This window comes from Pleuronectes platessa, chromosome 14 (assembly GCF_947347685.1).
Source record: "Pleuronectes platessa chromosome 14, fPlePla1.1, whole genome shotgun sequence".
In the NCBI taxonomy this organism is placed as follows: Eukaryota; Metazoa; Chordata; class Actinopteri; order Pleuronectiformes; family Pleuronectidae; genus Pleuronectes; species Pleuronectes platessa.
This window is the reverse complement of record NC_070639.1, coordinates 9770174-9794158: the sequence shown is the minus strand read 5'-3', so window position 1 is coordinate 9794158 and position 23985 is coordinate 9770174. Positions and strand designations below refer to the sequence as shown.

General features: G+C 42.0%; 2 protein-coding genes across 5 annotated transcripts in view; one reads left to right on the top strand and one right to left on the bottom strand.

Annotated features, from left to right (window-relative positions):
- Positions 1-62: 62 nt before the first annotated feature.
- On the bottom strand, positions 63-2743 carry LOC128455714 (dynein light chain Tctex-type 3). The gene is made up of 5 exons (XM_053439505.1): positions 2604-2743; positions 1744-1785; positions 1519-1642; positions 1323-1400; positions 63-798 (listed from the first exon to the last, which is right to left on the bottom strand). Exons 1-5 carry the CDS (start codon positions 2628-2630, stop codon positions 728-730), a joined length of 342 nt encoding a protein of 113 aa, XP_053295480.1. The 5' UTR covers positions 2631-2743; the 3' UTR covers positions 63-727.
- Positions 2744-4504: 1761 nt separating this feature from the next.
- The window catches only part of sytl5 (synaptotagmin-like 5), a 43653-nt gene continuing 24172 nt past the window's right edge, over positions 4505-23985 (top strand). For 3 of the 4 annotated variants that reach the window (XM_053439529.1, XM_053439530.1, XM_053439526.1), the window contains exon 1: positions 4505-4639. The gene's annotated coding sequence lies outside the window, so the exon portion shown is untranslated. Of the gene's footprint in view, positions 4640-13831; positions 14120-23985 lie in introns of those variants that run through there. The other variant, XM_053439527.1, reaches the window with a different exon arrangement.

The window sequence follows — 23985 nt, the reverse complement described above, 5'->3', positions numbered from 1 at the left end:
TGTCCCCTCTCCAAAGTATTTAGTGTCTGCTCAAGAAAGATGGGAAAGAATGATAGCAACAGTTTGTGTTTGTCTGCATACATTTAATGAATCCACAGTTCATGGTCAGTTATTGGTTAATTCACAAACAGCTTCAATAAACTCAACCTACAGTAAAACATTACAGTTTCTGAGGGAAAAGTGCCTTAGTGTTTTGGGACAGATCATTTAAACGACTCCATCCTTGAAATAAACTCCCTCCTACCTGCACAGCTACAGACCAGTATAAATATCAAGAAGACGAATGCAGACGGGCATAAACACTTTACATAAGTAATTCAGTATCAATCAAAACTTCTCATCTTAATAAATGGGAAACTTTTCTCTAGCAACTGTTCAGTCCTGTCGGTTTGGGAATGGAATGAAGGATATGGACAAGTCAGGTTTCTACATTCAAGGAAAGAGTATTGGGACAATTTTAAAGTTGACGGATCACAACATTTAGTGTTAAAACAAAACCACAAGGCTAACACTGACCATGACTTTGCAACTTATTCTCGGAGACGAGTCCGTCAAAATCAGACTGTAGTCTCACAAACCACGACTCTTATTTTGACGTTACGCATTTCCTGCCTGTGGGAAGAAACAAGCCACTTGTCCGTTGACGTCCACCTGAAGATCTTCCTGGTTTCTTGGTCACAGTGGGACTGCACTAGAGGAAAGAGCAGGACAAAGCCCTGTGCTGCGATCACAGCGCCACAGCAAACACACTGACCACACAGTACATGGTGCGATTCTCCCACCTGACTGTGCAGTTTCCTGAAAAACAGCACGAGAAAGTACACTGAAGTTACATTATCCCATGAAGGATTTGAACAGAATTATTCAAACACAGATATTGGAGCAGAGAACACTGATCGGGTAATTGTTAATAAATATCATATATGATATAGCACCCTATAAATGTTTGTTAGTGGAAGAAAAATATTCTGCAAGATTTCATATTCCAGTCCTAATTATATTTTTTTAATGAGAATGACTACACTTTGGTGATGGCACTGAGTTCCTGATCAGAATCCAGATCTTGTTCATCCAATCTTCAATCAGATAGATTACATTAAGTTTGAAATGTAAAATAAATATTTTAATAATTTTGCCAATTAAAGGTGCCTGTGTTTAAGACAACTGTGATTTTCTCATTCTGAATAAACAAAAAAGGGTTTTGTAGTCAAACATTTTTCTATTCCTGAAATAAGATATTGTATATTCAGGTACTAAGTCATATAGTTACTGGTATTTAACGATTGCATGTGATACCAGCTCTGATGTAGGTTGTGTCTCACCGTCAGTGGCAGTGTCCCAGTAGCAGGAGTTGGCCGTGTGGAGACCAGCACCGCTCTTCTGCATGATGGTACAGTTTACTGCAAAAAAAACAGAGACCAATATCAGTCACAAGTTTACCTCCATACACAACATGAGGTCCGTCATGTGTTAGCATCTCATGTTACTGTATGTGAGAGGTGCATGTAGTGGGCTCACCTATGTATTTGAACGAGCGTCCCTGTTTCACAAGGTGTGTCAGAGAGTGCTCCACTATACCGGCCGTCCACTGGTTCACTTTATTCTGGTTATAATCTGTCCCTCCGAGGACACCTTCAATACACTGAGACCAAACCACAGAAGACAAACACCGTCATCACACCAAAGAGTGGATTTACACTGAAATACAGTTTACTGATGTTTCCAGGTTTTTTAAAAACTCACCTCTTTAACTGAGACAGTGGCCTCATCGGCATTGAACACAACCTGCAGAATGATTGAAATACATCAGTGTTAGTCTATTTGAGTTTTTGCAGCAAGTCATTTTCAGCAGAAAGAGTTTGACTTCACGTTTTAAAAAGCTTTATTTTAACATATAGCGTAAGAGGAAACACAAGAGGGAATTCTGTGCTTTAAAGTTACAGCTTCCTGAATCAATTACTGACAGTAACATGAAATCAAATAAACTTATCCAAAGAGCTTTCTGCAACGAGGCATTGTATCTCCTACAATACACCTCAGGATGTTTACAGTGAAATCTAATCAACAGCTTAAAGCTAAAGACAAACTAGGCTCACATCATATTCAAACACTTAAAATGATTATATCAATTTGTGGTTTTACTCCTACATATATTTGACAACAGAAGTTACCGTATATTCTATGATTGTAGATTAAGATTTAGTTTAGCTGTATTTTTGAAGCACCTTCCATACACAGGTAGATTCAAGGTGCTGAATAAAAGGGACATTTAAAACAATGTGATAAGATACAAATAAAAGATTCAAAATCAGAAAAAGTATTTTAAAACATTTCTCAAGCAAAATAAAAGATTCAAATAGGTAAACGAAATACAAATGATAAATATATATATAAAATTGTAAAATAAACGTGCTTATTTATAGAATATACTGCTACTAGTATAAATGTGAATGATCTGACCCCACCCAGCCTGTAACACCGTTATTTGCAGCCATGGCTGCTTTAGCTAACACAAGCTGCTTAGCTCCAAAGCGCCTCGAGAGTAAATGACAGCGGCAGCTTTGAGGCTACGTAAAGTGAGAAATAGTAAAGAATAGTTTCACCTCATCTCCAGAGTTAAATTCCTCCATCGTTTCCACCACAGACACAAACGTCTGCTTCCCTGTCAGTTGTTCAGATTGTTGTCGCTTAGCACTTCCGGTGGTTTAGACTCAGCGAGCTCAGATAAAGAGGCGTCCGCTCCTCCTGAAGCAGATCACTGGGGTGTAATGTTGCCCCCCTGTGGCTGAGTTCGCACACTGCACCATACGTGTTACTGTCACATTATATTATTGGATATTAATAGATATAGAAATGGCATTCAAATGTTTTAGTTAGTTCTACTGACTTAAACCTGTTTCATGTATAACCAGGTAGTTGAATGTGATAATATTTTACATGCTCAGTGTAAATATCGAAATCCTCACATAAAAAAGTATTGTTCCCGAATGTGATATATTATAGGGGAGCTGGAGCCAATCCCAGGTTACATATAGAGACAACCTTTCACACTCATTTTCACACCTACTGTCAATTTGGAGTCTCCAGTTAACTAGATCCTGCATGTCTTGGAGCGTGGGAGGACACATGACATATCTGAGAACCATTTCTTTGAATCCCTTACATGTGACATCTCTACATATGTTAAACATGTGAAACATAACCTCACATGTATTCTTTGTGTGGGTTGTGTTCCTGTAATGAAGTGATGGTCATGACTAGATTTACTTTAGTGCTTTATCCATCAGGGACGGTACAACATTTTTAAACAAAAACACTAATCTGTTGTGCTGTATCTGTTGTCCATGGACTGATGTTACAGAGTCACACTAAAAAGAGGCATGGAATTGAAATAGGACAGAGCAGAGCAGAAAGGGGAATATTAATGTTGGTAAAGATAAAGTGCGCAGGGCATCATTATGCTCATTAACATGCAACACAGAAGCATGCAATAGCCCACAGAGTGTAACATACATCAAACAGGGGCATACATATAAATCACTGAGCGGCACAATAAAAGAAAAGCTCAGTACATAGGGTTAGGGTTAAGGACAGATCGACAAAAACACGCATAATCAGGTTATTAGAAAGCATATACAGGCTGTAATGATCAGGTATAATGTTGTCTTGTTGTAATATTCATGTATTCATTTGTGAGGTGTTTTCCTCATCATATCTGTCCTGTTTCCTTCCCCCAGCTAAATCCACTACTATTACATAAGACGTAATTCTGCAGCAGAGAAACAGACTCCCAGAGGAGCTCATAGAGGAAAAGGGGGAAATCCATAATACATAATGTACCAGCAGAGACAGCAGGGAGTTCCCCAGAACATACAGAGTCCAGCACTTGCAGAACAGGGAGCTGAGTTTCGACGGAATCCCCCTTTTAACTGGATATTTATGTTTATTAAAACAGTAACTTCTAGCTTAGTGAGGACACCCCAACCCGAATTAAACCTAATCTAAACCTAATATTATCTTAACCTTAAAATAAACCTAATGTGAACCTAAATCTAATTCTAGCTAATTCACATCACGAGGACTTGATTTTAAGAAATAAAAGTCTCCATAATGTGACTTTTTAAACAGATTTTGGTCCCTGCAAGAGTGGGAATACCTGAGCGCGCGCGCACACACACACACACACACACACACACACACACACACACACACACATACACACACACACACACATACATTTGTACATCTGTCTTAGTGGGGACATTTATTGGCATAATACATGTCCTAGCCCCTAACCCTAACCTTAACCATCCAAACTAAATGCCTAACCTTTAATTAACCCTCAAACCTCAAACACTCAGAAAGTGAGGACCGGCCAAAACGTACTCATTCTGCAGGTTGTAGGCTCGACATGGCTCTCCCAAAGACATCTGTACAAGTACATTCAGACGTACACACACACACACGCACGCTCATGCACGCGTACACCACGCCCCCTCCTGTCGGGAAAACCCTGGCTGTGGTCCCCTGTCTTCAGACGGTGCTCGCTGCACCGACACGCTGACGCTCGGGCTCTGATCCCCGGACACTCGCTCCTCTCCTGCCCGCCGCGCTCCCCCCTCCAGCCCGCAGCCTCCAGGTAAGACCCTCGCCGCTCCGCGGGTCCGGGACACCGAGCCCCGCCGCGCCTTCCTCTGGCATATGGCACACACGGTCCGCCGCTTCCGCTTGTTCCCGGTGGACGGGTCTTTATTTGCCTTGTTTGATGATCTTGGGGGGGGGGTTGGGAAGGGGCGTAGTGTCCACCGTCACGACCGCGACCCTCGGAGCGTTAATGTCGGTGGGACCAGACGGAGCCACTTCACCGGCCAAAGTTAGGCGCGTGTGTGCAGGTGCAATGCAGCAAAAGAAGAAGAAGCTGCTTCTCCTGGCTCGTGGTCTCGACGCCGGGTTCTAACCGGCAGTCAACTCAGGTCAATTCTATAGTCTGTGGAAACAAGTCAACTTCAGGTGGAAATATGTGACACTTGCCATGTAACATGAAGAAGCAGGGCAGCAGTTTGAACAGACAGGATGTGTGGATGATGTTATCTCCTGGTTTGGTGAAAGATTTCCTGTCTCAGAATCGTTTTAATCGCTCTGATGTTCCTAGAATATGTTTGTGCCTCATAGTTGATATTTGATAATGACCTTGTCCATGTTAGTTTAGTGTTTAATGTGGAATCACACAGAAAATCCCACAGCTCCTCAGGGATGACTGGAGACAGGAAAATGTGACAGAAACACAGCAGAGCACTCAGATACTGAGGAGAGAGTTTCCTGTTATTTAGTTTAACGCTCATTGATTATTAACGGGCTGGAAAAAAAGAATAGAAGCACATCTGTATTGAAAGACACACATTCAAAAACTGCAGCGTCCAAAATGAGCATAAAGATGAATCTCATTTTAATGTTCACGATGCATTGTTCTACAACAGCTGGATGTAAATGATAAACTGCTGGTTCCTGTCATCATGGTCAGTGGGGGCTCCAGGACTGGGGAGGCGTTCAGGTCCAGCGGCAGCCCCACATGCTGACCTCACACCAATCCAGTGGTGGAGTTTAGGCTCAGATTAGCTGGTGTTTGATTCCCCCTCACTCTGAGCGCATTTTGAAAATCAGCAGGATTTAAAGTCCTGCCTCGATAAGGTGTGAGTCTGTTTTACTGAATTACATGATGCCGACAGGAAGCACATTATAATTGGGTTGTTGGAGTTGCATTGGTTTCTTTATCAATCAATTTAGGGATGCAGCAAATCTATATGACTCATTGATTGCTCCTGGTCACAAGATGCCAAAGAAATATTGAAAAGGGCTTCAAATGTCCCAAATGGCAAATAAAATATGCTTCTTTTGTCCAACCACTGAAACAATAGGTCTCTAATCCCTTAAAACAAAAGCAGCAAGTCCTTGTTATCCAGATTAAACCGAGAAATGTTTGGCTTTTCTCTTTTTAAAGCCCAAAGACACACAATTGAAATTTGCAGATCAAGTTTTGAACCGACTACTTGATTTAATAGTGATTGCGTGTTCGGGATCTTCGTGCTTTAGTCTCATCTGCTGCATCAGGTCTGCACATTTTTAATGAAGCAACTTGAGCAGCTACTGAGTGTGAAGAAGAGAAAAGGTCACATCAACTTTCAGAAGAGGTGATTAGGTCTGTCGCTCTGTGGCAGCCGCTGGTCAATGTGGCTCCTCACATCGACCTGAGAAGCCGATATGTGTCGCGATCCTTCCCCTCGACAGACGTCCCTCAGAAAACACAAAGTCCCTGTGTTCAGACCGCCGCCAATTAAAACAAAGCATTAGTGCTAATGAGTAAAAAAACAACACCCATGAGTTCATTCATTACAATTAGTTTCATTATGAGGCCCCGCAAGTGGCTGTAATACGTAAGGGAGCCGTCTCTTTAAGGTTTATTTGTGACCAACCCTGACCAATGTTACATCGCTGTTCCGGCCTACAGTAATTTGTCGTCATGACTTTGCCCCAAATTGCTTCATTCGGCTTTAAGAAACACACGCTGCGTCTGCTGAGGCTGTTTTATCGTTGTCAGAGGGAGAATGGCTCCCTGATGATAACTGAGTAATACTGCACACACACACACACACACACACACAAGGCTGGAGGAGGAGAGAATAAATGGGCGAGTAGAGCTGGAGAATGAAGGGATTCCCTGATTTCTCTATGTGCAGGCAGCAGAGCTCATCCAGTGGAGCAGAAAGAGAAAGCCCCGGGGGAGTGCAGTCACACAGCATTAGAGGTCTGCCGTCTCCAAGATCTGGCAAAGACGGAGCGGAGGTGTGTGTGCTCGTGTGCGTGAGTGTGTGTGCACATTCACACAGACACACATTATAATGCATTTCTGCAGGCTGTAGCTCAGGGTGCCAGACGGATATGCAGTGTCCGACAAAAACCACAACACTAGACTATAAATACCATATTAGTTCAAAAGTCAGAGTCTGGCTTTTTCGTGCAATTCCAAAAACAAAAAAAATGTCTCACCAAAGTGTTTCATCTGTCGAATGATTCCAGAAATCATTGTCTGTCTGTATCGGCTTTGGATATCTAAAAAAAAACACTCATCTTATCAGCTTACACTTGGCATGTGTCTGGTTAAAGGTCCAAAGATGGAAAACACTGTGAACAAACATCCAACCAGCGCTCTGACTTTCTCAATCTCAGTAATGTGCGTCTTCACAAAAGCAGATTCTCCCCTTTCTGGCTTCACCTGAACTTTGAATAAACAGGTGCACAGCTCCTCGTGCAGCTTCAGGCCGCTGCAGACTGAGTGAGGCAGCAGGTCTTTATTTGCCGCAGCTTAATTACTGCAGGTCACTTTTACCGTTTCAGAGAGAAATCTGCCACCAGCATCACCACAGGCCAACCAAACAGGCCGATTTAGAAGGAGGACGTCAGTGATGTTTCTGACACGTGTGATAGATGCATAACTGAAAAAAGCCACAAAGTTTGCAAATATCATAGGATAAATATCAAATTTCAAAGTCGATGAGATTTGACAGCTTCCGACACTGAGAACAGAGTTTGTTGTCGATGTGCTGTAAACAAAAATACATGATTTTCACAGGGGAATCAATACTTCATGTCCGGCCTCCCGCTGCTGTTCGCAGGTTCCACCTCTCGACTGAATGCTCTGGTCATTTTGCTGTTGTTGTGAACACGTCTGACCCAGACAACCTCCTCCTGTGTTGTTCCTATGTGAAAGGCGACCTCTGGAGAATGTCTGGACCCAACTTTCCAGACATTTGCCCGAGTTCATGTCTGAAAAACGGCTCCAGGAACCGGAAATCGAACCCAGAGCCTTCTCGCCGTGAGGCAACAGCGCCAACAACCACCTCTGCAATATATGATCAATTATGAGATGCTGAGTTCAAGAGTGGACAGGAAATGCAAAAATAGAGATACATTGAATCCCAACAAACAAACTATTTTAACACATTCTGATGGTAAGATCAAACGACAGCACTGCAATATGTCTGTGTGGGAAATTTTCTCAATCTCACTGTTTTTTTTTAATTTCTGTTGACTAGAGCTGCTGGCATCCTCTTTGTAGCTCACATAAATCCTATTTACATTGCCCACTCCCTTGTCTAACAAACAACGAGCTGTAACAAGACAAGCGCCGTGGAGATACACACACGTCTCGTCCACCCTGACGATTATCTTATTAAAGCCTATTGTAATGCATGTGATAATCTGCGTTATTATATCATATCCAGATAAAACCCTGTAAACTGCTGTAGCAGACTGTCTTGCTGCATTGAGTGATATCCGTGGTGCCGTTCTGTGCGGAGTTTCCCTCCCTCCCACTCATTGATGCCCTTCTCCTCCACGGCTCTCCTGTGTGTGCTGCGTAAACCGTTTGGTATGCAGTCTATAGCCCCGGCCTCAGAGATACATTGCGTTCCCCCGTTCAATCACGCAGATGTGGGAGGAGAGGAAAGAAGAAGAAGAAGAAAAAAAAAATTCTGAAAAGCAGGAATGTAATTTGGAGGCAGTGCTGAGAGGAATGACTCAGTTCAGTAATAGATTGCCGGTCAGGGAGCGATGCTTCTGTGTCGCCCTGCACCGAAAACCTTTAATGTGGATGGACACACGCCTCTGTGGGCGCCGTGTGCCGCTCATGCTGAACTGAACCTCTGAGGGCTGTGATGGAAAATGGGACACTTCAACATCGAAATCAGGCCAATGGCGTGGACACACATGCAGGCTCAAAATACCCCCCCCCCCCTCCTCCTCCTATTCACATTACATGATTATTTTATTATTTCCCAGGACCAGGATCTTGACCAGTGTTTTGGAAAAGTCAACACAGCCGAGTGTACATCAAACACGGACAGCAATTCGATTCCTTGTTTGCAAGACGTGTACATCAAGGTGTTGAGTCAATACACGTGTTTGAGCAGATCAAGGCCATTGTAATGGCATCACTGGGTGGAATGGATTGAGGGAAATGAAACCACAGTGCTATTTACTGATGAACATTTCTATGGGAAGGTTCAGTGAAAGTGATTCAAAACGAGATGAAAGAATCTTCCATCAAATTTCATTTTGTTCACATAATATTCATTTAAAAATCTGAACACCATTAACTGCAGTTTGACAAAATAACCTGAATAGATTGGAGTGTATGTTTAATAATTTGCTTCAGGGCTGTGATGTGTTTGAAAGCTAAAGTGGCACTTTAGTTAAGATTCATTCTCTCAAATCTGTTGGACGATTATAATAACATTTGCAAAAGATGCTGAAAAAATGTATGTATGTGTTTATATTATATATTTTTAAGATATATAATATAAATATTGATTATATATTGATATTATTGAAAGGAGATGAAAGGGTAATGCAAAGTTAAAGGAACAATTTGACAGTTTGTGAAATGTGTAATTGCTTTTTGCTTAAAGTGAGACGAGAGGATTGATACAACTGAATATGAAGCCATTACCAGCATTTAGTTAGTTTAGCTTAGCTTAGCATGAGGACTGAAAACATGGGGGGAAATTGTTAGCAATGCTCATATAGACATATGACAGCGTTGTGTTAATCTTACTTTCTCTGCGTGAAAACTAATAGCTGCATGGCGTGTGAACAGCACATAAGCTGTTTATCTTCTGCTGAGGAAATAGACGATATTTTGTTCTTCATCAGGTCAAAGCGATCGCTCTTATCAAGGCAAGGCAGAAGCTCAGATGGATTTATGATGTCATTATAGGTGGAGACCCACAGGTGGAGGATTAAAGGGTAATTCCCAGTGTCGTAATAAGTATTAATCATCAGTATCAGCAGGATTTCCTGTCAACGTCACCCGTGTTCGTTGTTCAGAGCAAAATCCATAAAGAAACATCTGTATTCATGGTTCCAAGCTACACAAGTGAGAGAAGTCAAATTGGCCTCTTTTGCTTTAGTCTTTGACTTCTCTGACCATATCTTGCTCTCTCTGTTTTCCCTTCACAGGAGTCGGATCACAAGAGGAGTGCATTAATTCGCGCACCTCTAGGTGGTCGTTTTATTTCCTCGGGTAGTGAAGTTTCATCGTGCGCCTGATTGTAAGAGCCATCTGGAGTGTCAGTACGTCCTGGGCTGAATGTTGGTACACACATCTGCTGTGTTTTATGTGCCCATGGCAGTCAGAGCTGAAGGTTGTGGTATCGCCTTCTAATAAAATGTTTCTAACCTGGAATAACTGATATTGTTAATTGTTTGGTGATGCTTTAAAGACTACTTACATTAATAAGTACAAGCTTTGTGTTGGCAAGCTGGTCAAATCCTCCTCCACCAAACTGGTTGCAGAACATCTGGTCTTAACAAGTCTGGTCACAGGCAACAGGCATTATGTTTTCAGCTTGTTTGTCTGTCCTAACGTCCCATTCTTGTGAACACGATATCTCAAGAACGCCTTCAAAGGATTTCTTACAATTTAGTACAAAAATTCACTTGGACTCATGCGTGAAGTGATTAGAATTTGGCTGTCAAAAGTCAATTTTGTGGTGACCTCACAAATCCCTTTTTGACTCAAGAACGTCTTGAAAAAATCTGTCACTTAGAGTCACCGATAAACTGATTGGATTTGGGTGGTCAGAGGTCAGAGGTCAAAGTCATGTTGGCTTTACTGAACATGTTTTTGGCCTCCTGGCTAGAATATGTCAAGTTTGTCTTTAGAGAATTTCTTCATATTGTGACCTGTTGTCACATGGACTCAAAGATGAACTGAATACACAGCATTTCAGCATTCAAAGGTCCAGTGACCTCATTGTCTGGAAAAGAGTCTAATTTGTGATTCTGTTTTTTGACTTGATACTGTAGATAAATGCAGGCTGAGCTTTTCGAGCTGGAGGATTTAAGTACCACTTGGCTGAAACTGTTTTCTCTTTGCTGAAAGATGTTAATCCATCGATCCCTCCTCCAGTGTTGGTCAGCTCAGACACCCATCCATCCTCCAAACGCTGAATTTCATTGTGCATCTGTCTCCTTAATGTGTTAAAGCAAAAATTACACAAGGACTGATCTAAATTTTTTTTAAATCACAATCCATTTGCACCCACTCGGCATCAAATTACAGGTGCTTTCCACATTACACTCAGATTAAAGCTAACATTGCACTGAACACACGCACACCTTATTAGCCGTGCCTTGCGAAGATGATGCGCAGTGAAACGTGTTAGGCGAGCGGCGGCTAAACAGGATGGGAGGGCTATGAAATATTCAGACATGTTGGTGAAAAGAGAGGGAGCTCTCTGCGTCTCTGTGAAGAAGAAGCCGCCGCAGCAGCAGAAGAGGCCAAACTGAAAGTGGGTTAATAATTCCAACCTCAGTCTGGAAACCTCTTATCGTTGTTCTTTAAGTGTTCGCGCAGAGAAGTATTGAACACATGAGGCTGAAAACCAAAAGTGGAAAAAAATCCTTGATTTATCTTTTGATAATTTCTTGTAGAGTTTCTTAAATATCAGTTATCCCTTTTTTTTTGCAGAAGGTGTGCTAGAAAGGAAAAATGATATGGTCATTTTTGTTTTCGCTAAGGCAAGAGATTTCAGACAATCTCCAATCAGCGTGTAGTTGTGCGTGTGTGTTTGTGTTCCGACCAGACTGCCGGCACTCAAGCTGTCTCACAGTTTGCATCCGAAGCCTGACCGTTGACAGACTTTTGGCGTGGACGACAGATTGTGGCTTGAAATCTGGACCGTTTTCACTGCAGCTCCACAGAATAATCAAGACGCAAACAAACTGATTTACACAGGGTGCAGATGGGGAAGAAGAACGGTGAGGAACGGGGGGGGGGGGGGGGCTTAAATGATCATTATTTCCTTCAAGTTTAAAGGTTGAGTTTTGCTTGTTTATTAATGTAGATTTTTTATTTTGGCATTAACATTTGCTCATGATAAGCACTTGCTAACATCTTTTCTCAAATCCGTGGCAGATCAAAATGTACAGGAGCAAAATTAAGTAAAAACCGTCAGTTTTTCTTGTTAATTATCTTAATAACCAATCATTACATGGAAATTAATTCTGTTGAACATTTATTACACATTTGTTCTATCTATTAAGGAAAATTATATTGCGAAAATAATTGTTATCATTTTATCATCAATCATCAATGTGCTTTGGAGTCTTGTTGATTATTTTCTAGAAACATAGACATAAGAAAAGAGACAGAGGTGGATAATTATTGAGTTGTGTCTGTGTCATTTCATAAGATAATTGCTGTATTTATCATTTTCATTCACTGGCATCATCAGGTTCATGCAAAGAGGTTGTAATGTTATCAGTGAAACGGCTGCGGATACAATGAATGAATAATATGCAGCACATTGTATGCCAGGCTCTTTGTTTTCCTGCCCTCGACTTAATTTGAACATGACACACTTTACAGTAAAGAGGCTCTCGATGCTCTTTAACGATGCTGGCGCCCTGGCTGCAGAGATGGTACAGATGATGTGCTGTGATTGGTTCTCCACTTTTGTCCAGACAAAATAGCCTGATAACTTCTTCACAGGCAGGGCCGGAGTCACACAATACAGGGACCCAGCTGGGGGGTTGGGGTAATTGTCATGTCATGATGTTTACACCATATTTACAAGCAACCGAGAAGAAAGATTATCAATGTCAGTGTCAACAACTTTGTTCCGTTAACACTCCTGTAATTCAGCATTTAAGAGTTGCTATAATCTTCTCATATCTGATTTCACTTGTTTACACATCTGCAACACAACAAAAGTGGCAAATGGGCTACTGTGCTAGTTTAGCATTAGCGCGGAAAAACAATTACTAAGATGATCGAATGTGGTTAATGTGTCCCTGCTAAAGATCATCATGTTAGCATGATGTCATTTTTCAGCTGGAATCGCTGCTGTGCTGAAGACTCATGTTTAGGCACCAAACTTGAATTTAACTTGAATATAAGCTTCATTAGTTTGATGTTCAGTTGGACTGAGCTCTGATTACTCTTCTTATTCTCTGCACTGCACAAAGGCTTTTCGTCATGCTTCACCGGCTTGAGCCTTCGTAGGTCAGGAAATAATCTAAGGCCTTTTTTCCTTGTCTTTGTAATTCGATTTCATCACATTAGGTTAGTTTTTAAAGGGAGTACGTTTTGCAGTCAACAAGGGAGGAACGTCATCGTTTTTTTCACGTATGAAAGTGTTGAAATAAATAAACCTGAACCTTGTGTAATTTCCCTCACAGAAGTCATTCAGATGAAAGTGAAAAGCATTCAGGAAAAATCTGCTTTGCAACTGTGATCACACAATTATTGCTCTGTACGTTATCGGCTAAATGAGGAGGAGGAAAGTCTTGAACTTTGCTTTAGTCGCATTGAGCCTCATTCTTAGATGTGCCATGACTGAAAATCAAAGATTTCAAGGTCAGAACATTTAACCTGCATTGAAGTCATGGCTGAGTGCCTGTTATATCTGTCTGATTCCTTTTCCCCTTAAAGGGCTGATCTCCTCTGCTTTTATTCCATGAGTCACACCCAGCTGATCAACACAATCAACTAAAGCAGTCATCCATGCTCAGTCTCCGGCTCTGTGCCTTCTCTGCCGGTCTGCTTGCAGCAGTTGGAGGCCACGCTTCCGTTTCCTCTTAATTAGGGGATGAAATGGCACAAACAACCCATCACTGTGAGGACAATCCGCAGCGTTCAGATAAGGAGAGTGAGTCCAGTGAAGGTTAGAGTAGACGAGCAGAAAGTGGAGGGAGGACTGCTGCGGAAATAAGAGAGGACAGCTGACAGGGAGGCTGTGGATAAGGTTTTTTAGAGGCACTAACTCTGTTGGTTTGTTTTCCCTGTTTTTCTGCTCCATCGAGCCCCGCAGGAAACTGTGGAGGCGTGCAGGCCTGATAGGTCATTACTGACAGCAGCTCCTCGGAGAGCTGTAATGTTACGGTGGTAGTGACATGTGCGTGATGGCTGCGAGGGCAGTGCTTCAAATGTTAGTCGTGGTTGGGCAGGATCACGATGCATGTATTCTGGAAAACAACCCTGAGACTAGTGGAGGAAATATTATTTACTTAAATAAATCGACCAACACTGGAGAACATATTTAAGTCCTGCCGTGAAAAGGTACTTATTTTTCTTAAGTCTGTGGACTGGCTGCGCTGTTTGTCATCCGTACAGTTCTCACTCTATTTAATTCATCCATGATCTGCTCGTGCTGCCAGAGGGGAATGTCAGTCAATTGTCACTCCAGCCTCCCACTGGTCCTGAGCTTGCTGTCTCATTGTGAGGAGCCACGGGGTCGGAGCTTTGATGCTGTTCATATTCTGCATTAGCTACAATATCCAATAGTCGTGGAATAGCAGTGGAAATGTTATTCATAACATCTTCTAGTAGAAACATATCTTATTGTGGAGAGGAGCTCTGACTCGAGTATATGGAGTGAAAAATGAAAAATGGAAAAAACGCTGCGGGAGATTGTCTCGGTCAGGTGTGTTCCCAACAACAGGAACCTCTCTGGAACATTCAGTTGAGGGGAAGCGCCTGAGGAGAGCATACAGGAGGCCAAAGCCAGGAGACCGAAAGCTCTCCAATCTCGTTGTCTTTGCCAGTTTACATCTTCGTATATGTTTATTACATGTATGGCTCCTCTTTATCATCCTGAGATATTTATATTCTTCCAGTGTTGAGACCGTCGCATCATCAACATTCCCGCTCTGACTTTTACGGACATTTTACGAGGTAGTTGCCAGGAAAAGTTCCAGAAAATGTCCGCAGCAACTGACTCAATCATTTGCATCCTCCCATTTGAACTTCTCTGTCAAGCTCTTTATTTTTTCATTGTCCCCCTTAGTACTTCTGTCTCTTGTGTAAGAATGAGCGCAACAACGTGAATGCATTCGCAGGGGCACCATCAGAAAGCGAGTGATGTTATCCCCTTTACAATGTGTGACGCCTCTCTGTGGTAGAAGCCGTTTCACTCGGGTCATTCAGGACTCTGATAAACACTTCTTCCTTTTGGAGAATTGAACTGGTTTATTCCAGGACGTCTTTACCACGTCCTTCCTCTCCCCTGAGGTAACACTCATCTCCGGTGCGAGCATGATTATTTGCTGGCAGCCAATTTAGAGATTAAATCAAAAGCATTGGCTGCTGTTCTGGTGGAGGCTATCTTTCTTTTAGCTGCAACCTGACATCACCACCCTCCCTGTGGACCCATGATTAGAAGCAAAATGCCAAATCTTGTGAGGACAGAATGCTAGTCACCATTATCCGAGGTGTCAGGCTTGACGTAGGTGAGTTATTCATATCGCTGTCTAATGTCGCTTCATTACCTTTGAGCCAAGCGAGTAATTACGGTTTCAAATTGGATTCTGATTGACACACCACGACAGGTTGTCTCTCAGCAGAGTTATTGACTTGGGGAGGGTCCGGAGGACGAGGAGCGGTGACGAGAAGTTTTGCAGACAGATCTGCGCTTGATTGGAAGTGGCATGGACAGTGCGTCTGACAGGTCTCAAGGCAGGGGGGGGGTGCGGATCGTCCCTGAGGTGTGTGTGTGTCTAAGAGTCAAGAGAAAGACAGAGAGATCGCCACTTAAACACACAGTACACACAGGCAGAGACACTTTCCACTCGGACCAACATGTCATGTATCATTGAATGATTTGTTGCTTTTTGCTCGGTCGCTCAATCCAAACTTCTCCAGCGCATCTCATCTCATCTCATCTTGAGCTTTCCGAGGAGACGATGGCTGCCTATTGATTTCACCTTTGCTGAGAACCCAGGACCACATCCGACCCCTGGAAGTGGATTACTTGCGGGGAGATGCACAGCTAAGATAACAGGACAAATGTTATCAGCTTCATTTCCTCTAGGTTGAGATAAGCCGGAAGCTGTTTTTGAGCTACAACAACAAGCATGTGGGATGTTTGTCGCAGCACTCAGATATCGTGTGCTTGCTTTCTGTTTTATTTTTGCACTTTCAGTCTGTTGACTCACTGTTGTAGACTCACAATGGTACATTTAATTGTCCTTACTCTATGAGTCTTATGTGCAGCGGCCCTACTAAGATGCAGTGAGTGTTGCTGCTCTTTCATCATCACTATATCTTTCACCTGATAGTTCCCTCTGGATTTTCTCCTTGAATTAATGAATTAGGACAAATAACACCTGTCTGGATTTATAGTCCAGTTTGCTCTGCTGCCTTATGTGACTCTTTCTCTCACATGAGGTAATGAACATGTTGCTTTTATCATAGAGAATTTTTTATTAGATCTAAAGAGAATACACTAGTGGTGTACATGTTAAGATGTTCAAGGGACTTATCTGTGATGCAATTCATTTGAAGGGTGATATTGCATGGGAAGGAAAACTTTTTACAAAATATTGAACTAGAATGGCACATACCCCCACAAAGGCCCAACACTCCCCTCATGAAGCCACATTTAAATCCACTAAATCCGGATTTTTATTTGGATCTGCACCAGGTAAACAAACCCTGATCAGGCCCTTACAGAAAGTGATTAAAATTCCCAGATCCACCCTTTTGTCTGGGTCCATGATAGATAGCCTCCTTCGGGCTATCCTCCACCAAATCTTGTGGAAATCCCTTCAATCCTGCTGATAAACCATCCAACCAACACACAGAAAATATAACCTCCTTGGCTGAGGAAATCAAGTCCGGTCAATACCTCCACTTACATCCATCAATGCCTATTTAAGCCTTGCTATTTTGATGTTCCTTAGGGGGCTAACCAAAACACAGGATATCATTTAAATGCAATTCAAAACAATTATAGCTTTTAAAGTACACCACCTCACCTGTGGGATGCTTTGGCCTTTGGAGCTGGAAGAAACTAATTACTGCAGGTTAAACCAAGTTAAAAGGATTCATAAAAATGAAACATCCAACTGACACAGATTCTCTCTTTGTTCCCCACTAAAACAGATATAAGGTAAAAGACTGCCAGGCCTACAGGGAGAGGTTTATACAACTAGGAGTGTCTGAACATCACAGAGTCCTAGTCGAAAGCTATCTTTACATCATGTGGGACTGACAATAGAAATAGGAAAGAGTTTCTTTTAGGGTGGAAGATACTCCTAGAATTGAAACATAGTACTTTATCTTTTAAATTTGACTGTAAAGGATAAGCCTGGCTATTCTTATATTTCAATTCCCGTGACAAATCCAGAACCAACTATCATTTCTGTCACACCTAACTAATTTAATTTGTTTTAACAGATTAAGTCTTCTAATTAGATGACTGTAAAACTCTGACATTACTCCAAAATTATTAAGAAGGGCTGCATAACTACAGGGGCCAGGCGTTAATCCACATTAGTTTTTTTTAGCAACAGGATGATATAAATTATGTGGGATTGAGTGAGATGATATAAATTATAGAACACCCATGTTCAAAGTCAAGGGACATGTCTGCCAACAACACAAACACTCAAATATTTGTATAGTTTTGGCATATTTGCGGAGCTTATGTGCCAAATAGGACAAAGATACAGTATCAGGCTTTGGTCACACGCAGCATATTGACTAGTGAGATGAATTTTACAGTTGGTTTTGTCCTATGTATGTTATTTGTTGAAACAAGAAAAAAAACAGAAAAGCCTTATCATTTAATGACCTAGAACAGCAGACCTTGGCCGATGCGACGCCTCCGCATTTATTTACCTCTCTAACCACTTTAGCGTCATTAAGCGACTTTAGCGTCAACTGTATTTACTCCTCACATCAACATTGAGAGAAACCAAACCTCTCAAATTTCAATCAGAAAGCCGGCCCTTGTTATAGCCAATCAGAGGTACAGTACATTCGTATTTGTGGTGTGTGCCATAGCAGTGGTGAAAACAGCTGTGAAGTGTCATTATTGACTTCTATTAATGAATAATTGATGCTTCCTACACTTAGAGCATGCTTTTGAATGTATGTGTGTGTCTGCACCATATAAGACCCTGTGTTGTGACCTGCTGTTTAGTGGTCACCAGAGACGCTCCTTGCCACTCATCATCAGTGTCTGCTGCCGTCTGTGTCGCATCAATGATTCAAGAGGAGTGTGTACAGCATCCTGTGTATTATTACTGCAGGATTTAGGGGTTGTACATTCAAGCGAGTTAGTAAAGCCACAGTCCATTAGAGGCTGCAGGCTCAACCAACTATCATCTTGAAGAAAAGCTACCTTGACTCATGCCTACGTCTGTTACATGCAACTGGCAATGTGTTTGATTTATTAATGATATGGACTCACTACTCTCTCCAAGCATGGTGTTCTAGTGTACATGCGAAACAATGTAACGCCAGGGGAAATTATCTAGAAAAACCTTGTCCTCCCTTGGGGATGAAGAATCTGCTGATACGAGGCAAGAGGAGCTACGGTACTTTATGATTTATGTACGATCTCTAAAGCAAAAGGGATCTCCTGAGTTTCAGATGCGTGGGGCTCTTCTCTGAACCGACAGGGCTAAAAGCTGAAGTCTAAGCTGATGCATTTTTCGTTTGAAGAAGACGGGAGTGACCCACATTTCTGGAAGAAAATACCCGCACACCAAACAACGTTCTCTCAACCTTGTTTGCCCGACTTGGATGATCTCACAGAAAGCTTTTGTAACAGATCCAAAATGAGAATAGGATCCCACTACAAAATGGCGACTATATCGATTTATAGATATATATATAAAATTGATCAAGGTATAAAGTCCGGTCTAGAATTTGGAAACAGCCGCTGAAAAGAATCACCAATTGTGTGCTGATTGTTTGTCCTTTTTTTTTGAGCAGTTGTTATTTGTGTTGGTTTGGAAGCAGAGAAACAAAAGGCAGAGTAAATAAAGCATGATGACAAAGTGAAAGCACATTTATAAAAAAAAAAAAATGGAAATCTCTCATTTATAGAAAGTATTCAGTAGCCTACATTGTTGAAGCCCCTTGGTAGGAATCACAGCTTTAAGTCGTCTTGGGTAACAAGCTCAGCACATGGGTTTGAGCAGTTTATCCCAATTTCTTCTTCAGCAAATCCTCTCAAGCTTCGTCCCATTGATGTGACGCGTCTGAGCTGGCCTCCTCAGGTCTCTCCTCAGATCTTGAGCTGTGGTGTTAGAGTCCGGGCCTCAGCTGGGCCACTCAAGGACAGTAAGTGACTTGTCTCAAAGCCACTCTGTGTTTTCTTGGCGTCATGCCTCAGGTTGTTGTCGTGCTGAAAGGTGAACCTTGTCCCTGATGCTGAGCTGCCCCACTATAACCTGAAGCTGCCACCACCATCCTTCAACATGGGGGGGGGGGTCTACCACAATCCCTTTTCACAGCAGACATTTTGACATGACATAAGGAAGAGTACAAGATTATATAACAAAATGAAAAGCACCCAAGTTCTTTTTTGCACACATTTGACAATCTAATAGGACATGTCTGCTATAAAGGCCTGATTGAAGGAGTGCAGATGAGATGGGTGTCCTTCTGGCAGGTTTTCCAATTTCTGAAGCTCCGTTAGTTCTCTCCAGGTCACCTCCCTGAACCAAGCTCATCACTCCCCCGGCTGCAAACGTCCTCCATCTCACAGTTATTATTATTGATGCTACTGTTCTCCGAGGAACACTCAAAGCTTTAGAAATGGTTTCATGCCCTTGCCTTGATCAATGCCTCATAACAATTTTATCGCTGAGGTCTGCATGGAATTCCTTGAACTCACATGCTGACATGCTGATATGCAGTGAAGTGTCGGTCCCTTTAGAGAGCATGCACGTGTGCCTTTCTAAAAGATAATTTAGTTTAATGATAATTAACCGTTTCTAACACATGCTTTCACTGCGTCGTTATAGGTTATCGAGTATGGATTGATGGGGACGTTTTATTTTTTTACATGTTATCAATTTATAATTAAATGTACAACAAAATAAAATGGGTAAAAGGGTCTGAATACTTTACAAATCTTTGTGTTTTGATATTTGACGGTACCCACATTAATATTGTGGATATTTCAACCACGTCAAGAAGCTCTGATTCTGCCTGATATAAGTGTCCTTAGTTTCCACATTAACCTCAGGCCATTTTTATCAAAACAACTCAAACATGAGTAAATAGCAACATTTTCAGGAACTATTTTCTGCGGCACATGTGGCTATTTTATGTGTTTGTTTAATGGTTTGTAGACAGCATTAGAGAGAAATAACTTATAACAGGCTTTCGCTGCACAGACAATGGCAATGAAAAACGGATAATAAAAATGTAAATTATGAACAGAATTATCCTATAAGTCTGACAGGGCAGCTATTCACAGAGTGCACCCATCCAAGGCCGAGCATAACCCGGTGTGAAAAGCACAAACGTGGACCCTTTGTAATGTCAGTGACAGAGGGTAATAAAATAAAATGAGTCATCTTACACCGTATATGGTTCTTCTGGAAGAACAGTCCAGTATTAAACCTTATACTAAAGTAGTGAAGGACAGACGCTGTTGGAGGCTACGTGTGGCCCTGGTTTCTGACTTCATAGGTTATCTGCTCATTTGTGCGACTGCTGAATGTTTAGTAATGACTGTGTTTTATGTTTCTCATCCACATTTACTTTACTTTTATGCCAATTGTGGCAGCTCACCTGTGATCTGTAATTGTAATTGTCAGATGGTTGTGCTGTCTGTGAGCACCACTCTGACCGGTGGTAAAATGCAACGGTTACTAAACACCTGTGGTGTCAGATATTGCAGGTTGTGACAAATGCTGCAGTATGTCTTTGAACAACGTGCTCGTATGAGTAGTGGAGAAGATGCAAACTTTCCTCTCACTCTGTGTCGATGGTGCCGTGAGTCATCGTGCTTCCCTCTGAGCTGTGTTGTATTTTCAGGAGCATTTCCTGCTCAGCAGTTTTACTGTCTCCTCGCTGGTGTTTGCTCAGGGCAGAGAGCGCGGCAGCGGGAATGTGCGCTGTGTGTGCTCAGGGAGGGCTGCGTCAGACACCACGCCTACTGCAGCACACAATTCAAACTCTGTTCTCGCAGCACAGCTGTAATATGATAGAAGCTCAGATAAATGTTAGCTTTGCTTTGCTGATGTTGTTGACCCAGTGTTAGTCATGTGTGTCAGGTCCATCAGGAAGATCATGTGCCCGCAGTTTTCTCAGCTGCCAGGATATTCACGTGCTGTTCCAATCTCTTTTCTGAGGTTGTGATGGCCTAGATTTAATTTATTTAACCCTGCAATTTCAGTTTTTCTTATTTCAGTCTGTGCAGTGGTGTGTATCCCTAATGTTGAAGTATAGGGAAGCAAGCCTCTCGTAGTCCTGATACCTGGACTTTGGGTATTGACTATTGAGTAACACTAAGTATCGATCTGATACAAGTGCTTAAGTTAGTTGTGTTATAAATTGAAGTGCTGCTGCCACCCATTAAACATTGCATGTGCATATTCTGCAGGTAGCTGTGAAACCTGTTAGCATACCTCCAAACTGCTGACCAATATTTTTAAGCTTCCTTTAGTTAAATATGGGTCTACCAGTGTATTGCTGACTCACAATAATTGATTAGTAGAAAAGGGAAAAGTCGAGTAGACGTCAAATACATTTTTCTCAAAGATGCTTTCTTTCATTGCAGTTTGTTCACATCACACTGTTTGTTAAATTAAAGAGTTTTTCCAGTAGGTTTGGTTTGAATCACTTAATTGATGCTATACAAATTGGGGTGAAATGTCTTGATTAACAGCTGAGACTGGGTCCTGATTAGTGGGGCACATGTATAAGTGAGAAACAAATTAACACAAGATGGCAGCATCCACATCCAGGCTCTTCTGGCTTCAATTTTCTTCAATAAGAGGAGGTGGAGGCGCCTCGTACATCTTTATGTCCATGTGAAGAACTTGTGAGGAAGTTGTCATAACCTCGATTTGTTTTAAGCTCCCTCCAGATTATGTTAGCTCTCCTCTTAGGAAAAATACACATTTACCAGTGTGCAGCTGATTCACCACATAGCACCCATACATGTCAACATAAGAATAATGTCAAATTTCATTAAGTGGACTGAGCCCATAATTTGGCCCCATTGTTATGATACTAACGTATTGGATATATGTTGAAGTGGTATCAGTGGCAGTGCATCACCAGTTTAAAGTCCAAATTACTGAGAGGGACGAGATGTGATATTGTTGAGATTGAGATATGAACAACTGTGGATATTTCCAAACACTCTCTCCTGGAAGACATTGTTGCACTCGTTATCAATAGTTGAGTGAAGAATGAAAACTCCAGGCCAAACAGTCTCCTTAAATTCATTCAAGCTGCACCAAATTGCAGCAACAGTAGGTCCTGCACAATCCTACTGACAATCAAACTAACAGGGGTGAAAACCTTTCTTCCTTGGCGGAGGTAAGAAAAAACTTGAAAGGGAATTTCAATCTCCAATCACTGTGTTAAGTGGTTGTGAATATAAAATGCGAGGGTACTGTTTTTGCGCGTGTTCGTTATTTCCTCTATCAATTCTCTACCTCACAGAAGGAAAATCTCCTCGTTGGCCACAATGCAGCTGCAGCTCAGTTTAAAATGCTATAATCGTGGATGTCATGATGTGCCTCGGGCTGCAAATGAAGCTGGGATGATGTTTGCCGGTTCATTAGTGCTAATTCATGTAAAGTGGAGGGAAGAGAGGGAGAGGAGAGAGGACCAGGATGAAAGAGACAGTAATGAAGAAGGACTGAAGGGGGCTGGTGTGGGCTTATGCAGATCCCTCCACTTCATTCTACTTTTATTTCCCAACTTCATTTTTTTGTCTCTCTCCTCAGTTCCTCATATAACCCTGTATTAGTTTGTGATCTTCACAGTTTATTGACGGGATGGGAAGCTTATTTTCGTGCAAATCAGGTTATTCAGAGCAGTTAACTTGTTCAGCTGCTGCAGTGATAGAGAATCATGTCTCTTTTTCTGCGTGTGTGTGTGAACTCCTCGTTTTTGTTCCTCTGTGGGACGCTTTGTCCAGCACGAACACCGACCCCGTCAGGACCAGTAGACCTCATGTGGACCACAGCTCATAGCTAATGTAGCAAAGCCTTATTTGTGAGGTCCTGGTTAAGGTTAGGGGAAATATGTGAATCATAATTAACCAGGTAAGGTTAAGGTGAGGTTTATGCATGGATTGGTCATGGTTAAGGTTAAGGTTTTGGTTACGCAAATGTGCTCGGGCATGTGTGTATGTGTGTGTGTGGCATTCAAAGCACATAATTTATCTCTATCTCGCAGACACCTTATGTGAAATCAGAGCCACTTGGCATTTCCACAGCACTGGTGGGAGTGACATTTCCATTGCTTTACCCAGCATCGTTTATCATCATCAGCTCTTAGAGCCATGATCCGAAGGGTTGTCGCTTCTCCCGTCCATATGTCATAGTGTCTACAAATATGTCAAGATAGTTAACTACAAAAACTCTGCTAATAGTTGGGCGGAAACAAGAGTCTACAATCCACACAACAATTATTGAGACATTTCACCATAAACCACAAAATCAACCTTTGACGATCACCAAGGATTAAAGGCTTCGTGCTATGTGCACCATTTCACAGCACATCTCAATGGCTGATGAGGTATTTCAGTCTGAGCCAACTGATGGGCCGACTTTGTGATCCCTGCAGAGGCTTGCTTAATAAGTCTCTTCATACAGAGGCATCTGCCAAATTAATGTAGCGTAGCTATATAGCGTTGGCATGCAGGTGTGCACATAATTAGTACACGTCTTGCTGTGTATATCGGACGGAGCTTCGCTAATGGAAGCTGAGAAATGTCGATGTGAATGTCAGGCTCGGAGCCTAATTGGACGGTTGTTAAGATGCTGTGGAGCCGTCAAATGTCTTCCAATTACTTGTCCTTTTCCTTGTACGTCGGCAAATCATCTTTCTCTAATTCATGCAAGCACATTAACCTGGACTTTTACTGGACCTTCCATATTCGAACACATTTTTTAACCTATAAGGGTTACTCATAAATGGCTAGTTGCCTATATTTTGAATGT